The sequence below is a fragment of the Danio aesculapii genome, chromosome 5 (assembly GCF_903798145.1).
Source record: "Danio aesculapii chromosome 5, fDanAes4.1, whole genome shotgun sequence".
NCBI classification, from domain to species: Eukaryota; Metazoa; Chordata; class Actinopteri; order Cypriniformes; family Danionidae; genus Danio; species Danio aesculapii.
The window spans coordinates 43743978-43762896 of NC_079439.1; the positions used below are offsets into that span (position 1 = coordinate 43743978).

Genomic DNA, 18919 nt, shown 5'->3' on the forward strand with positions numbered 1-18919 from the left:
GTCTTTCTTTGGTGCTATTAAAACCAACACATCAAACTTGCAGCTCTTTTATAAAATTAACTGCATTTTAAATCGTAATTTTAATCAGATAAATTGCAATTCGATTTTTTCCTCCAAATCTTGCATATTTTAAAATATTATAAAATGTAATATATTGTTGTTCTGGCAAAGCTGGATTTTCAGCTAGATCTGGATTTTTTTACCGTTACACAATCCTTTAGAAATCACTCTGATATGCTGATTAACTCCTCATAAAAAATGTCTTGTCGGTGTTTAATACTGCTTAATATTTCACAATAAATCTGACATTAAATCAAGATTCTTTTATTAGAAAGTTCAAAAGAATAACATATATAATGATAAATCCTTTATAACAATGCAATAGTATTTACTGCCACTTCTGATTCATTTAATGCAATCTTCCTTAACAAAATACGCTTAATTTAGAAATACATGCTTTTGAACAACTGTTTAGGTAGCTGCATGATCTGTTGAGTACATGCTCTCTAAGTTCTACTATGAACATATGAGTTCTCTTTACCTCATCTAAAAATGGTCTGCCCCATCCCTTGCCCAGAAACCTAAGCAGAGGAATGTCTTTTAATAGCTTTGCTTGGTCCTACTGGTACTGCGTTAGTTTACATTCACAACACAAAAAACCAAAAGAACTTCTGATTCCAGCGTCATGGCAGGAGAAGGGATCACTATTTCCCACTGGATTTCAAGCCCTGTGCGCTACCAACAGCTCTTTAAAACAAGAAATCTCCAAGAATGCACTGAAGATCATCGACTATTTGCCCTGCCAGGACCTGAATGTCTGCCTGTTAAAGTGGACACTGAGGGGACTCAAGCAGACAGTGAAGACGAGGATTCAGGAGAGCCTATGTTTCAGATTCTGCTGGATGTGACCCAGTTTAAACCAGAAGACATCCTTATACAGGTGTTTGAGGGGTGGCTGCTGATCAGAGGTCGACATGGGGTGAGGATGGACGAGCATGGCTTTGTGTCGCGGAGTTTCACAAGACACTATCAGCTGCCTGACTGTCAGCTACATGCCGGAGACCTGAAAGCCATGCTGTGCCATGATGGGATACTAGTGGTCGAGACCAAGGACCGATGGTGGCCAGCATGCGATTAGGAAAAGGCAATGACTGAGCATCAATCAATAAGACATGATCAAACATGGGCTGTGTTAGATGGATGTTTGTTGTTGTATATCTGCTATCTAGTAAATATTTGAACACTATCTAGCTTGATTACCAGCATGACACATGTGGCAAAAAGTGGTCAGTATAAAAATAAAATAAGTGATTCCTATGTTTATTTTGGTTCTTATAACCTACAGGAGGAATCAAAGAATTGCTAGGGGGTCTATAGAAATGTGTGAAAAAAAACTTTTTTTTATTTTTTATTTTAAATAATTTGATTAATAAAATATAAAAAGGTAAAATAATAGTCAGATATTTTAGTAAGATAAATAAATCCATATCACTATAAAAGATAAAGAAATCCAATATTTTTTTAAATCATAAAATATATAATATAATTTGATTAATCTAACTTTGCAGAAACTAAATATTTCCCTAATCACATTGTAGAGACATACTTATATTATTTATGTTTCAAATATTCAATTATTCTCTACACAAGAACCTTTATAGATGCCTTTCATAATTCAAAAATGGGAGTTCATCGCACAATGGGTGATCAACATTAGGGGTTCTGGCTTTTAAAAGATTGGAAATCCCTGGCCTAGAGCCACAAAAATCAACTTAAAAAACAGTAGCTGACGGTTCATTTTTATCACTATGACATCTCAATATGTCGTAACACAAGTTTTTCCGCATGCCAATGTCATAACACAGCGATGCTGAAACTGGCATAAACCTGTTTAGTACAAAGAACTCACCAGGGGACATAAAATCAGTGAACAATTCCTCTTTAATTACTGGTGTAATGTTTCTTGTATGTGTCATAATGTATTTTAATTTCAGTACAGGTGTAACTGAATGCAGGGGGACTCCAGAACTAAACACAGTTTCATAAACACAGCAGCCACTATGTTACGATATACCTAACTAAAATTTAAGAACTAACTTGGAATTGTAAGTTAGGCAAGGGCTAATCAGGGCTAATAAGTAAGGGCTATATATATATATATTCTTTTCTGATTATTATTGAGGTGGCAATGGTTTTTGTAATTGAATTTATACGGTATTAAGAAGTTATTTAACAATAAAAAGGATGACTACGTTTTAATGAATAGTTTATGGAAGATATTATGCATCCGGTCACACAGCAAAATTACTCTGTAACGTTAACGTTACTATCGAATCTGTTCACAAACCGCGCTGACTCCAAACCTGACTGAATGGACCTCGAGATTTTATTCTAATATTAAAAAGTAAAATTATTCCAATTTCTGTATATTAACATGAACTGTGATGAAATGCCTGTTTCAACGTTGCCTTGTTAAAAATCATTACAGGTTATAACGAAATTTAACCAAAAAAATATTCAAATAGCTTTCCTGGCGCGTGTAGTTTTCGCTAAAATGCTAGCAAAAACAGATCATGTTATCGTTGTTACCTGAAGAGTTCATTTTATTACATTTTTACTATTGAGTTTTTGAAAACAAAACTTACAAAATGCGTAAGGGTTATTAATAATAGATGACAGGACTCACCACAACGCCGCGTTCTTCTCACAAAATCTGCAACGGTCCCAATATCTGGACAACGCAACCGAACCGAATCATTTCCATAGAAGCGCGGTAAAGAAACAGGAAGTGACGTAATTACGCAAACTTTTAGAAAGTATTTAATTTCAACAAAGAAAGATCGCGACTGTTTGTAAGTTTCTTTTTAAGTACTTAAAGAGCCCATATTATACATGAAATAGGGTCATATTTAGGTTGTAAGGGTCTCCAACAACAGTCTAATATGCATGCAAGGTCAAAAAACACTTTGATGGTCTTATAATCTGCATTTAATTTTACCTAATTATCCCAGCGACTCCCATATGAATCGTTCAGCGATTCATTTGTTCCCAAACCCCTCCTCAGCGCGAAGCTAATCTGCGCTGATTGGACCGATGACAGCCTGCTGCGATTGGTCGACACGGACAAGGCTTCAGCGCGAGAGGCAGAGTGAAATGCCCAGCTGCTAATCTACAATATAAAAGTAGTCACAGTGCACACACGCTTTATAGTGGATTTTGGCTGCCAGTGGGTGAATGTAAATACAGACGATGTACTAGAAAATACTGACGACTAACTATTTTATCAAGCAAAAGTCCAAGAACTGGCGAGGTCACAGTCTTCTTGCTCTTTTCACACACACACACACACACGCACACACAGGGCCTGCGCGTCCATAGAGGACCGGCTGAATAGAGAAGGCGCAGCGCTCAGTTATATCCACGAATACCCGTGCGTTACACACACGAGGAGACACACACACACACACACACAGAGGGCCGGCGCGTCCATAGAGGAGCGGCGCTCAGTTATATCCGCGAATATCCGTGCGTTACACACACGAGGAGACACAGACACACACACACACACACGCACACAGGGCCGGCGCGTCCATAGAGGAGCGGCGCTCAGTTATATCCGCGAATACCCGTGCGTTACACACACGAGGAGACACAGACACACACACACAGGGCCGGCGCGTCCATAGAGGAGCGGCGCTCAGTTATATCCGCGAATATCCGTGCGTTACACACACGAGGAGACACAGACACACACACACACACACACACACACACACAGGGCCGGCGCGTCCATAGAGGAGCGGCGCTCAGTTATATCCGCGAATACCCGTGCGTTACACACACGAGGAGACAATAATATTGAGCTGAAATATTTTGAAACTTGTCCGTTGCATGTGTGTAAACAGCTGACGATCCGTAATCAAAGCGGCACGCGTCGCGTTTTCAACGTGGCTTTACACGCGATATGAGAAAATAAAGAGTTAACCTGATACAGTACACGCAGTTACAAGTAACAAAACACAACTAAAGACAGAATTTGCAAGATAGAGTAAACGAGGCAATAATTTTAATCGCACGTACTTACACTTGTGAAATGGGGGTAGAAACTGATCCATGATCCACTGATCCATGTTCTGACAGTCTATACTGATCCTTCCTTTAACAAACTAAAGAAGTCTTCTTTGAAAGCATATAGTTTTCAGAAGCACTCAGAACTGCTCAAGGCTGGGCTATATTGCTGATGTTTCATCTTTGATTAGACTGTCCATAATCTCCATCTGCACAGCGTGACTTCATTCGACCGGTGTCTGTGTGTGTCTCTGTGTGTGTGTGTGACTTGTGTTTCGTAGCTGCGTCATCGCGAAACACCTAATAACTCGTTATCAAGACGACTCGTTTGAAGCACTATGAGTCGACTCTTTTATAGATGAATCAACAGTTTTAAACACTGTACACTTACAGATTTAAGCCTTAGCTGGATATTTCACTTCACTTAGAGCTATGTTACACACTACATGGAAGGGCATTTTCAAAAACCCATAATATGGGCTCTTTAAAAAAAATATGAATGGAGGATGTGACCGATCATTTAAAACCGTATACTGCAAAAGATAAAACACACACACTTAAATATATAACATTTAGTTAACTAAGTTTAATTTGACATGATTATAGATAACATGGTTTGTTGTGGAGTCAATCAAAAAAATCTTAAAGGGGCTAATCATATTGATCTTATTATTTTTATTATTTAAAATGGTAAAAACAGCTTTTATACAGTCAAACTAAAAGAAAAAAGACTTTATCAAGAAAAATAATTATAGGAATTACTGAGAAAATGCCCTAGCTTCGTTAAACACCACTTAGTTAGTTTTAGTTTAAACTTTATTGTTTGTTCTGCTTGGCACAGAAAGGAAATTTGTCTTTAACACTGGATTTAAGACAATTGAATACATACAACAATCACACAATAACAACACTCATCAAGAAAACAACATAAGTTAAAAATGAAAAAACCAAATTAGCACCATACATATTACTGCAGATCATTCTTGACAACCATCCCATTCACTTCAAACAGTGATCCGATTTAAGACAACAACTGCAACTGGGATAAATTACTTTTTATAAGCATAACTTTGGGCTTTAGAAGTTCCTGCATTCTTGTGGTAACAACTCAAACGCTGAGAAGGGGATGTGTATTATCTTTAAAAATTGCAACTGCTGTTTTTTCCATGAAAGAGTCAAATAGAATTTGCAGTGAATGTTGTTTGTGACCAGTTATCTTATTTGCCTTATTGATAATTTGCGATAATTTCTTCTTCTGTTAAAGTGTTTGTTGTGTTACCAAACCATGAAACAATATTATATGTGAGAACACTCTCTATCAATGAATAATGCCATGTTTGAGGTCTGTGTATTAACATTAAAACTTCCCAACTTGCAGAGGAGACTGAGGCACTGACTTTCCTTCTTATTAACAGCCTCTAATATTAAAATTCAGTTTATTGTCAACAATTGTGCCTAAATACTTAAAATTCGAGAACTTTAAACCTTTTAGGCTATATTTGTTTTATATTTTATTTTTAGGATATATTTGAAAAAGAATACAATTTTCATAGAAGAAAGAAATTTTACAGACATCCCTGCTCTTTTTGTACTTTGCATTTTCCACAAGTTTCAAGTCTGGTCTTCCCTCAGTCCAAAGACGTGTGGCATACTTTAGGTGAATAGCTAGAGCTAGTGTTTCTTCCCATACTGATAAACTTCCAGTGAACGGTTAATGTGACTTTTTTCCATTTTATTTGGTTTCTTTTACAGCATCGATGTTATAATGTAATTAAAATACAATCAGTTAAATAGACTTTGGCATTCATTTCATTGCTCAAAGCGTAAAACAAGACAAAAAGCCATTTACTCGCACGTGCCCGTCAGAATCGGCAGGCTAGCGCAGAAGCTCCATTGAATATACTGGGGTAAAATAAATGTTCATATTTTAAAGACATGGCGGGGAAAATTGTAATTTAATGCAGTGCTTCTTTTACAATCTGAGGCCGCTGATTTTTAAAGAAAACAGATCTTAAACGCACCGATTTTGTAATAGCATACAGTTCACCAGAAGCGTTTAACCCAGGTTACTGAGAAATTTAAAGTTCTTTAGCATATTTCCGCATGTACCTTGGTGAGAATTTCCACCAAGGATAAAGTATTTTGTCAACAAATCAAATATAGTTCCAATATTATATAAAATAAGTACAATGACAAAAAATAACTAAATAAAAAGATGATCAGTATAGCCACCCTCCAGATTGTTTTAACAAAAACTATATTTCAAATGATCATTACCAAACTAAATTAAGAAGTTATATAATTAGTACAGTATATATTTTATGTAAATCCTACAAAAATGTTATTGGAGATGGAGAAAATGTATGATAATTAATTAATTTTTTTTTTTAATTCCTATTGAAGATTTTAAATGATATTGATTGTATTTATTTTTATATTTAGAATCATAAATGTCCTTATCTTTTACAAGATATGGCAAGTTTTGCCATTTAGTACTGCATGACGTAACTGAGTGGGGATGTAAAGAATCGCTTCATTGTAAAGAACTCTTCAAACGAGCCGATTCGCTGAAACCAGTCAGTCCTCACTGGGTTGTATTTGATTCGTGCTGCCTGCTGCAAAGCTCCGCCCTCGACTACCCGGACTGGTTGCGCTCGGCGCCGCTGTTCAGGGTGAGTGAGTGAACACTGCGGTCGGTGTGGGACGGACAGACAGCACAGCAGCGGGCGGTAAACTCCACTGATGAAGAAATGACTTATTTCCACAGCTTTGGGGATTTCGATCACGCGAGCTGATTGACTGACAGCTCATCGTATGACCGGTGTAAAGGGAAGGAAAAACAGTGGGTTTACGGTACCCGCGGGGGCGCGTAAGTTGTCAAATCTGCGGGTCAGTGAGTGAGTGAGTTTGGGTTGGAGTTAGCTAGCTGATACGCTAACCTCACACGCTTGGAAATTCAACGCACCTTGGAGAGATATTCGGTGTCATGGCTCTGCGAGCGAGGGCTTTGTACGACTTCAATTCAGAAAACCCCGGGGAGATATCGGTGAAGGAGAACGAGATCGTAACTCTGTACAGCGAGCAGGACATTGAGGGCTGGCTAGAGGGGACGAACAGCAGAGGGGCGAGGGGGCTTCTGCCAGCGTCCTACGTCGAGATTTTGAGGAATGACACGGTCTCGTCTTTTAACAACTCTCGATATGCCAACGTTCCCACTGGTGCTTTTGAGAGCTATAACAGTACACCAGCATCTACTTTCTCAGCCTACCCAGCAATACCTCAACAACAACAACAGCAGCAGCCTCATCAAGGGACTCCAGCCAGTGATGATGACTGGGATGATGACTGGGACGATCACTCATCCATAGCTGATGAACCAGGGGTTGTTGGTGGCGGATACAGGAATTATGAAGGAAACGGACCCTCTGGCTACAGCATCTCTACATCGTCTATGCCTAGAGGTGCACAGCAAGCCAAAAGTTCAGCCACGGTCAGCAGAAATCTGAACAGGTTCTCCACTTTCGTGAAGTCTGGTGGTGAGGCGTTTGTGCTCGGTGAGGCGTCTGGCTTTGTGAAGGATGGTGATAAAATCTGTGTTGTGATGGGTCAGTATGGTCCAGAGTGGCAGGAGAATCCCTACCCGTTCTCTTGCACTATTGATGACCCTACAAAGCAGACCAAGTTCAAAGGCATGAAAAGTTACATTTCCTACAAGCTGACGCCGACCCACACACAGAGCCAGGTCAATAGAAGATACAAGCATTTTGATTGGCTCTACGCTCGATTAGTGGAGAAATTCCCTGTGATCTCAGTGCCACACATCCCTGAAAAGCAAGCTACCGGTCGCTTTGAAGAAGACTTCATTTCTAAAAGGAGAAGAGGGTTGATATGGTGGATGAATCATATGACTAGCCACCCTGTGCTGGCCCGGTGTGATGTTTTCCAGCACTTTCTCTCCTGCTCCAGCACAGATGAAAAGGCTTGGAAGCAGGGCAAGAGGAAAGCAGAGAAGGATGAGATGGTCGGTGCCAATTTCTTCCTCACCATCAGCACTCCACCAGCTCCTCTCGACCTGCAGGACGTTGAAAGCAGGATCGACGGATTCAAGGTCTTCTCCAGGAAAATGGACGACAGCGTGATCCAAGTCAACGCCACACTCAGTGAGTTTGCGAGGAAGCAGATAGCTGGCTTCAAGAAAGAGTATCAGAAAGTGGGACAGTCTTTTAAGTATCTGAGTCAGGCATTCGAGATGGACCAGCAGTCATACTCCATTGGTTTGAACCAAGCGATTGCGTACACAGGAGAAGCCTATGAAGTTATCGGAGACTACTTTGTGGAGCAGCCTAAACAGGACGTGGATCCAGTGATGGATTTGTTAGCCCTGTATCAAGGACACCTCACCAACTACCCTGATATCATCCATGTCCAAAAAGGTAATCTTTACTTATTTTTATTTGTGTTATCACCAGTATGAAAATATGCATGACTGTTTTGAGGCTTGATAGATAACAGGATCACTTGCTTTCAGAAGTTTGTTTCTCTTGACTGATTTGTTTGCATTATGCTGCGCTGATGGGTTCACTGGCCGCGCTGGTTTCGTCTGACTGCTGAGTCACATGGGGTGAGAGCTGTTGCTGACGTGCTGTGTGTGCTTTTTCTGTGGTTGGTAAATCAGACAAATGGGATGCCAAGTCTGAAACTATAGACACGCTGCATTGTTCAAGAAGGTTACTGGGAGAGTTTCAGTATGATGTCATTCAGTCAGAGGCATTGATTTGAGTGTGTCTTACAGTGGTAAATTCTAGTTTTGTGACTCCTCTTTGGCATTGGCAGTGCACTTGATCATTTTAAAAATCTTTCATTTGAACCTGTGTTGGCATATGCTTAGTTTTTCTTTCTTTTATAAAAAAAAAATCATGATGCAACTCGCCATGAAAAAACAGAATGCAAATAAAGCTCAGAGAGGAAATAACACCTTCAGCTGTTTGATTAACTACTGTAATATTTATGATGGGCAGTAACATGTGTAGATGCATGCTAGGTTATGAAATAATTTTTCAGATCACTTTTTTCACTCAGGCATTTTAATTAGTCATTAAATCTTAATATTGTTAATGATAGGATTGATTGTAATGTTTGCTTTTTTTTTTTTTTTTTTTTTTTTTTACAGCTGAGCGTTGTTCATATTTCATGGCAGTTACATCAGTCAACAGGATATAAATGAAGTGGCTGAGCATAAATCCACAGTAATTTTAAGACATTTTTAGTGTTGCAAGTAGCAGACCTCAGTGGAAAGATTTCCTTTTGAACTTGAAATTCTTACATCAATGTTTTTATACATCTTAAAAGTAAACGGATGTAGAACATTAATAATATTTGAAATAAACTACATTATTATTACTATATAATTTATTTCTTAATATTATTTATTATAATTAAAATGTAACGATATTTAATATTTTTTAGTAAAAATATGGATCACACTACGGTTTTTAAGTCAAGGATCGGACCATTTTTCATATCATCAAAAAGGAGGAAACAAATGTCATTTGCTTTCCATTTAACAGAAATGTTACTGCAAAAACCATTGGTTTTATTTATATTTATATATATATATATATATATATATATATATATATATATATATATATATATATATATATATATATATATATATATATATATATATGTGTGTGTGTATATATCTATCTATATATATATATATATATATATATGTGTATATATATATATATATGTGTGTATATATCTATCTATCTATATATATATATATATATATATATATATATATATATATATATATATATATATATATATATATATATAATGTATATGTTTGTGAATGAGCGATTCCTTGCAAATGTCAACCTTGCCATGAAAAAAATTACGTTTTCAACAAAATACCTAAACCGTTTCTATGTTTTTTGTATAAGCAAGTATTTTACAGTACTTTAGACCTACTCAAAAATGTTTCTTTCAATGTTTTTAAACTATTTAATTTGATTTACCAAAGTCACATGAATGGCAATTTCACATCTGTCACATTCATAACTAAGCTTTTTCCTCATAAATGCAAAAATATGAAATAAAATAAAATCAATTATGTTTGTTCTATAGTGAGCCAACTCTTATCCTGTTGATTAGCATAATTTTTGGGGGGTTGTGCAGTTTAATTCACAGAATTTCTACAAAAGTATATTGTATATTGTGTACTATAAACTCGCAGACTTTTTTTGTCACATCCATAATGCATGTTTATTTTCCTCATTTAAAGTACAAAACATGTTTACAGATTGATATTTTTCTGATCTCATAACTCTTCGGTCAGTAGTTTTGGAAAATCTAAACTTTTTATGTGAATTTATGTTTTAAGTTTTTACTGCAAATGTCACATCCATAACGCTGGAAATGCTCAAATATAATAATTCATATCAATCATTAGATTTTTTATGAATATATTTATTCAAGTCTGCATTAAATTGAATCAAATAGAATTTATATTTGTAGAATTAGACAAAAAAAACTACATCAATAATAATAATATAAATAATTATAAATGTATCCTCTTTATATATTGGTGCAGGATTTTATATCCACATAGTCTTGTTTTCAAAGTGTCTGACTTTTATGCAACACAAATTTTACAAGCTGTTTGAGCAATCTGCTTGTAACTCATCACCGCAACATAAGCCAATAGTGTTAGTCAAAGCCCAGAGAGACTGTTTGTAAGATGCAGGATTGCATTTTATGTTTGCTGTCTTCCTACAGGAATATAGTGAATGTTTTGATGCATGTTGTTTAAAAAAAAAAATGTTGCTTTCTTTTTATGACTATCAAATGTGTAAACCAGATGTTGAGTGAGATCCGGATTGGTGTTGCAAACACACAGCTCTGTCACTCTGTTGTCACTGTACAGTGCTTTTGAAAAACTGTATGCTGTGTTGTATGTCCAGCACAGAGACCTCAGACTGTGACTGATCCAGACGACTGTCTAGCACTGAGGTCACATACAGCGCTCCTCCATATGGCATACCTGGCCATTCGCCAGAAGTGTGATAAATTTTTAGGAAATTCATATCTCTGTTAATAATGTTATCATTAGGGCTGCATGGTTAATTGAAGATGATTGTCATTTGCATTTTGGCAGTATGGTTTTGTAACCAATAGTAAATATTTTATTTTACTACGCAGAGATGAAATTAATTGTGTAATAAATCACAGAACATTTTAATGAAATCACAATAATCGATATGTGATAGTAACAGCTGTTTGAATAGCTTTTAAGTGAATGGTTGCTCTAAATGCTGCTACTTCTGAAAGCATGTGAAAATACCACATTTAATAACATGTTTATACTCCCTTCATAACCTCTTTGAGGGGATGTGGCTTTTTGCACAGAATAAAGCATGTAACATTTCATATGCTAAGCTGTGTTTAAGCTGTTGCATTATTGTAAATGAAAGCAATGGGAAATGTCATCTTTTTTGCATTCAGGCTGTGGTTTTACCCACAATTTCACAGTTAACTTGAGCAACTGTGAGCAGTGAGCACAGCAAAGATGAATCTATGAGTTCTGAAGAAACAATGATTTAAAACTTGAATGAGTCATTACAAAACTATGACCAAAGCGGTCCACTTTCTGTCCCCTATGTATGGAGTAAATGCTGACATCAAATCTGTGCTCTCGGAATGATGTCTGGCGGCAAACAAAACGAGAAATACAAGACCGTCAAATCCCCAAATGAGTGAAGGGGGAGATATGATAACCACTTCCTGCCTTATATCCCCATAGACATACAGTCTTCTGTCTGTTTGAGAAGAAATAATGGTAATTCTGCTTGAATAGTTGCGTTTTCATTTGTTTTTTGATATTGTTGTGGCTTCATTCATTTTATTGAAATTTGCCAGCTGTTTACATATTCACTATTCATTTCCCTTTTAATAAATGGTGGAATGAAAATCAATACTGTAAAACAACTGCACCGCAGAAGCGATGCTTAAATTACTCTACAACTAAACCACATAATGAGTAAACAACAAATACAACTTCTGCTTTCTAATAACCTGTGTAACCCAGTGCATGTTCTTTTTATTTGATTTCTAGGTCATCATAATGGTTTTTAATGATGATGTCATTATGTTTTTTTTAATACACATGAGCACAGCATGTATTGATTTGTGTCAGTATAGAGCCTCCATTAGCAAAGGCAGTGTCGAGAGCCATTAGTGACATTGGTGTAAGGGGGCCTTTTTTCCGTCACTCATCTGATGTGCTGTGTAAAATGTCATGGTGTTTGTGGTTCTTATGACAACGAGAGGAAACAATGACTCAGATGGTTATTAGCTGAGGAAGTTAGCATTTTGCAAAGACCCTTAAGCCCACTGTCAAAAAGTCTGTTTGACACATTTCCAGTGCTCAACTTGTCTAAACAGCTATGTTTCCATCCACCTATTTTTATGTACATTTTGGATTATCGCATAAAAAAGCTTGATAGAAATGCTAAGATGTGAATACATTTTGACAATGTGCATAGAAAACTTATGCGTGTATCTGAATACCTTTTATTATACTTTTTATTCAATGAGAAAAAATGAGCTTAAACTACGATGCAACACTTTTGTGCGCATTTAAAAAGTCATGTTATTTTGTTAAAAGAGATCAGGTGGTGATAAAAATAGGTGCAATAGACAGCATGAATGGATGAACCAAAATGGTGACTACATTGTAAAACATCTGAAATGTTGAATTGGTCAATCAATAATGCCGTAACCAAAGTTCTTCATCACAGTGGTTTGTTATTATTATTACTATATTATTATTACTATTATTATTATTATTATTACCTCCAGAACTGTTTTGAACATCTGTGCTCCCAAAGAGCATCTCACGCCTCCAAATGTCACCACAGGTTCATTGTGTGTCTTCATTGTCTTCTGAGGCACAAGTTATTTATTATATTAGAAAAAGACTCGCACAACTTCTCCTTCTGCATTATTCGCAAATCTTGTTATGTGATATTCCAGTTTTGCACAGAAATTTAATTCACATCTTTGAACGGAAACATAGCTATTGTCTCTGATCATTCAAGGTGGAGTTTGAAAAGATCTATTTAGAGTAACATTTCTCAGACAGACTTCTCTGCCTAAAGTCTGTCTTTTAAAGAAGTTTGATTATTGTAGGTTGGAAGAAATGTAGGCTTGTTGTTTCTGTAAAACACTGTGACAGAAGCAGTCAAGACTATTTTTTTTGTCATTCCAATCAAGTCATACTTTCCCTTAAATCATCTGCAAATGATGTCACCTACTCATTTTGTCTGTGAAACACAGAATAATTATCATATAGTCAGTTCCTTTGTCATACAACAAAAATACTACTAATAAGGGGTGGGCGGTACACCGGTGTCATAGTCATCACCGGTGTGACATTGCGCCACGACATGGATTTTCTAATACCGTCAATACCGTAATAAAACAATTATGCGCCTTGAACGGCTGCATTTAAATCAATTATAGCTAATTCTAAATAATAAGGCATTAAATTTTCTTCAAACGTTCAGTTGTGGTCTGAATACCTGTCCTTATACTACAGGGCTAGAAATTGCAACCATTTTGGTCGCATGAGCGCCCGAAATTTTATCTATGCGCCCTCATAATATATTTATGAGCATTTGTGTGTCTGAATATAATGGTTATAGTGCAATCTGATTTGATTTTCTTTATAAACTTGCTGAATCGCTCTACCCTGCTGCTGTATTGGTTCATATTAGCTGTCAGTTACTCAACGCTTCCCGCTGTCAGATAACAGGGAGCTTTTGTTACTGCAGGAAATGCAAACGGCTGAAGAGTGAAAATTGCACAGGTTTGCAAACCTCACCTAAAGTTATAATAATAATAATGGCGCAGATGACAGCGATCATGACATGAGGTAAATGTTGATCCGCCAGCTGAGATCAATCGAGTGTTTTCGGAGAAGGTGCCCGAATCTCGATGCGTTGCATTCACCACGTGTTCAGCGCAAATGTCCGCTAAATATAAAATCTAACACTGTACACATCATCGCCAAAGAAACTCACCTTTACTAAGTTTACACTGAAACTACAGCTCATAACAAAGAGCGGAATTGCACTGGTGGTCATCGCGAGAATCCTGCTCTGTCTGCTCATAAATTGGTACGGCTGACTCGCCTGCTTTATTCCAGAAACACAGAGAAATGAAGATCAGCTCATAACGAGACTGAGCATTTACAATGACCCAAACCGAAACTTTTAAAGAGTGATAGAAGTGAGACTTTCTTTTGTCCGTTCTTCCTTGAGATGTATATTATTTTGCTATTGAAAGTAATACCATGATATTATACCGTCACCGTTCAAAAGATGAAAAATACCGTGATATTAATTTTAGGTCATATCGCCCACCCCTACTACTAATATTGGTGAGCACCTTTGGAAAGTATTCAGATTTATTTATTTTTTAATAATAATTTTTTCAGGGTTTTCACCTTTATTGGATAGGACTGTAGAGAGTATTGACAGGAAAGCATGGGGAGCAGAGAGAGAGGTGAAGGATCGGCATAGGACTGCGAGGCAGAATTGAACTCTGGTCGCCGTGAGCACTGGAGTGCATGTGTCGACGCACTAACCACAACACCACTGGCGCCGACAGTATTCAGATTTTGAAAAAGTTTTTTTAGACTCATTTATACAATGGCCAAGAGAGTTTAACGTGCTGCAAACACATGTAATTACAAAAAATACTAGCAAATCAAGAAAAGATCACACGTGCTGCAAATCCTCACAACGCTTACACATTTAAAAAAACGCTCTGCACTTTCTCACAACACTTGCAAAAACTTGAAATGTTTCAAGGGGACCCCAAAATGTGACAAACGCCGCTGTGCCGTGACTATTGCTCAGTGAAGTTTGAAAATTGAGGTTTTTTTGTTTGCTTATTTTAACATCCTGTTTTCCTTGTCTTTTTTATTTTATTAGCCTAAATAACCACAACCTAATTAGACAGGTCTGTCACGTTTTAGGGTCCTTTTGAAACATTTCCGTTGCGTTTCGAGCTGTTTGAAAGTGTCATGAGAAAATGCAGCACGTTTGAATAATTGTTTGCGTTGTGAGAAAATGCAGCACGTTTTAATAATTGTTTGCGTTGTGAGAAAATGCCGTGCATTTTTAAAAAATGTATGAGCATTGTAGGATTTGCTGCATGTGCTGTCAAAAGGATAGAAATCTTTTCTTAATTTGCTGGCGTTTTTTGTAATCGCACGTGTTCTCTTACATTGCAGCAATTGCAGTTAAGCTCTCTCGCCCACCATACATTTATTCAATAAAAACAGTATAATATAAACTATATACATACTACAATTTAGTATAATGAATATTATTTTAAAATGTAATTGGCTGAGATAATGCTAATTGAAATTTTAAGACAAAAATGAAACGCATTTAATAATGTTTATTTGGAAAAAAACTTAGCAGCATAGAAGACACAGCAGCTGTTGAAATGGACTGGCAAATTACTAGCAAATGTCTTGTAATTCACAGCTGATTACTTGTGTATTGTCTTTGATGCTTGTGAATGTAATGGTGCATTTCCAAAACAAATTAGATTTGCTCTCACTTTTGTTTTTTCCAGTGTTGTGTATTTGCCTTCTCATTTGTTTGAAAACCAAATCATTTCTTTGGTTTTCAGATGTAATCCTCCACCCGGGTTATCATCAGAGCAAAGTCCCATGCAAAATTTAACTTTATCTGGATGTGTCTAATATGGTCAGTAGGAAACTTGTGTTCGTTGGATGTAGTGTAATGGCAGGACTGGGTGTTGTGTAATAATGTATTACGTAATGCCTGAAGAGGTTCTGCAGCAGCTTTATAGTGGCTCAGTCGAGCGCAGCTTCCCACGTGTTTCTCTTCCTTTCTCAGATTGTTTTCATACTGTGTTGTGCTGCAGCCCTATATGGATTTATTAGCCCTTTTGTTTAATGTTCCACCTCTTAAAAGCGTTTCCTATATGTAATAGGTTGCTATAAATGTAGCTTAAATGAAGTCATAATTGGGTGGCCAGAACTTTTTTAATAGTGTGAATGATGTACAATTTATTTGATTTAGGTTTGTAGCCTATTTTAAGAATGAATGAGAACCTTCTGTAATCTGTAGATAATTGGTCTCGTTTCTTGCTATGAACACATCTGTTGAACTTCTTGTGTGTGTGCATGTGGTAAGGTCCTGATATACTTGTAGTAAACATTTTTTTTGTTTTTCACCTAGGAGTAAAAATACGTTAGAGATACAGTTGAAGTCAGAATTATTAGCCCCCCCTACTAAATTTTTTTACAGGGTTGTAAAGGGGTTGTAAACGGGTTGTAAACAATTTATTTGGGCTGAATTTAAACAAACAAATTAAGTTGAACATTATTAAATTTAATTTGTTTGTTTAAATTCAACACAAATAAATTGTTTGCAACAGTTTTGCAGACATAATTTTTTTCAGTGTGCACAATTGCTGTAAAATTTACAAGTGCACTGTAAATTAACACAGTTGTAATTGTTAATTTACAGTGTGCTTGTAAATTTTGCCAGTAATGTAAAAACTGTAAAAATTGGCCGTATTACTGTAAAATTTACAAGGGCACTGCAAATTAATAATTATAATTGGGCTGTAAAACTACTGCACAATTGTAATTGTTAATTTATAGTTCACTTGTCAATTTTACAGTATTACAAGCAACCAAAATTGTCAGTAATACTGTAAATTTTACTGCAATTTTAACAATGGATCTATTACTCACCCTCATGTTGTTTCAATCCCCTGAGACTTTTATTCATCTTCTGAACACACATTAATATATTTTAAATAAAATCCAAGAGCTCACTGACACTCCACAAACAACAATAGTTCAGGCGGGTAACATATAAAGTTCAAAAAAAGTAACTTAAAAACATTGTCAAAGCATTTCATGTGACTTCAGTGGTTAATCATCTGAAGCTCCAAGAACACTTGTGTATGCCAAAAAAAACGTAAAAATGACTTCAAAGTTTTCTGCGTCAGATTAAAGTGTGCATTTACTACTGGTAGGCAATACACTGATTGAGTGTTGCATTGCTGGCTGTAATGGCAAATGCGCTTCAATCTCCGTAATAAACATGCATCCTGAACTGATGTTGGAGAGAATATATAGGCAAACAAAGATGTATACAGGATTTATTTTATGAGCTTCATTTGATTACAGTTGGGACTTTGAATGTCTCAGGACCCATTGCTGTCTATGATGAGAGAGCTCTTAAATTTAATGGAAAATCTCTTAATTTGTGTTTCTAAGATGACAAAAGGTCTCAGGGGATGAGAATACCATGAGGGTGAGTAATTAATTATAGAATTTCCATTTTTGGGTGAACTAACCCTCTAATTTGTTATTAGCATGACGGTCAACTTGTTCATCTGTGAGTTAAATTGAGTTTATTTACTTGTTTTGAGTAAATCTGTTTCCAAAATATTTTCAGTATTTTGAACGGGTTATAAACTGTGTACATGACAACACAGAAGAAAAGATCTTTCATTACTTCTGTATTATTGTGACTTTAAACAATGTTAAATATAAAAAGTGCAACATTTTATGTGTCCAATTAGTCATGACTGTATTTCCTAAATACACTTTTAGCATTAAAAGTGTAAAAAGCAATCAAATAATCCTACTAGGGCTGCACAATGTATTGTTTCAGCATCGTTATTGCAATGTGCGCATCTGCAGTAGTCACATCGCAAAGATATGCAATGTTCAGTCTGAATTATAGTTGAGCAGGAGCTACAGAATTGTAATTAATCACTGTATTTATATGGAATTTATGTGATTTATGCATTTTTGTCTCGTTTTTAGTCCAAATGTCTACATTTCAAAGAGAAAACCAGATTTTACACTACCTCACTGGCAGATCATTTAGCTTCTTTTAAGGAAAATCTTTTTTCATTTTTTCTTCTTATGGTGAAAAAAGCTATATTTTTACTTGCTCTAAAACTAAGAAGTTTTTTTTCTGTTGTGATCATTCAATTTCTGTACCTGAATACTGTTAGAATCCCCAGAAAACTATCAAATAGTGCTATTCAAACTGTCTTGTCAAACAGTATTCATATCTCAAAATTTATTGCAGAAAAATTCAATGTTGCAATATTATATAAAATTAAATAAGATGAAATAAAATATTGCATTTTCCCAATATCGTGCAGCCCTAAATCCCACACACTGTTAATACTTGCTTAAAGATGTATTAAATGTAACATTTCAGTCATTGACCTTTTATTAGACATCATTACATTTAATAAAACTTGGAGTAAATATTGGTAGAGGGCAAGCTGCTTTTCACATACGTGCATTGTGATTTTTCTCCTCGTTCATCATTTCTTTAGGTGTGCTGAGTTTGAACTGACAGGCGCTAGGGCTGTGCGATTATTCGAAATTGAATCATTTGAAACATTGCGATTAGCTAATCGCAAAAGGCTCCAATATGAAATGTATTTATTATTTAATTTTCCCCACCAGAGCAAATGCGTTACTGCTGTCTGTGGGTGATAGTCTTTCTAGCCAATTGAGTGAGCACACTTTCGTTCTGCCCAATCAGAATTGCGCAACCGAACTATGCTGTATGCTCACAATAAAAACAAACAAACAGGAAAGCGTGGATGAGTGATGAGTGCGGGATAATGATACTTGCTGCTTCAGAAGCGTTTATAGACAAATTAATATCAAAGAAAAATAGGATATTGGTAATATGGGAATATTTTGGTTTCAAAGTCACAGACACAGAACGAAAACAGGTCACTTGTATGAATTGTT

General features: G+C 36.2%; 2 protein-coding genes across 2 annotated transcripts in view; both read left to right on the top strand.

The window, feature by feature from the left end:
* Positions 1 to 604: 604 nt before the first annotated feature.
* hspb3 (heat shock protein, alpha-crystallin-related, b3) lies at positions 605 to 1439 on the top strand. Its single transcript, XM_056458277.1, has one exon. The coding sequence runs from the start codon at positions 686 to 688 to the stop codon at positions 1136 to 1138; it is 453 nt and encodes a 150-aa protein (XP_056314252.1). The 5' UTR covers positions 605 to 685; the 3' UTR covers positions 1139 to 1439.
* A 5239-nt stretch (positions 1440 to 6678) lies between these two features.
* Positions 6679 to 18919, top strand: part of snx18a (sorting nexin 18a) — a 24838-nt gene continuing 12597 nt past the window's right edge. The window contains exon 1 of the mRNA XM_056458275.1: positions 6679 to 8501. Within this exon, the coding sequence (XP_056314250.1) occupies positions 7055 to 8501 (1447 nt within the window). The 5' untranslated portion in view covers positions 6679 to 7054. The remainder of the gene's footprint in view (positions 8502 to 18919) is intronic.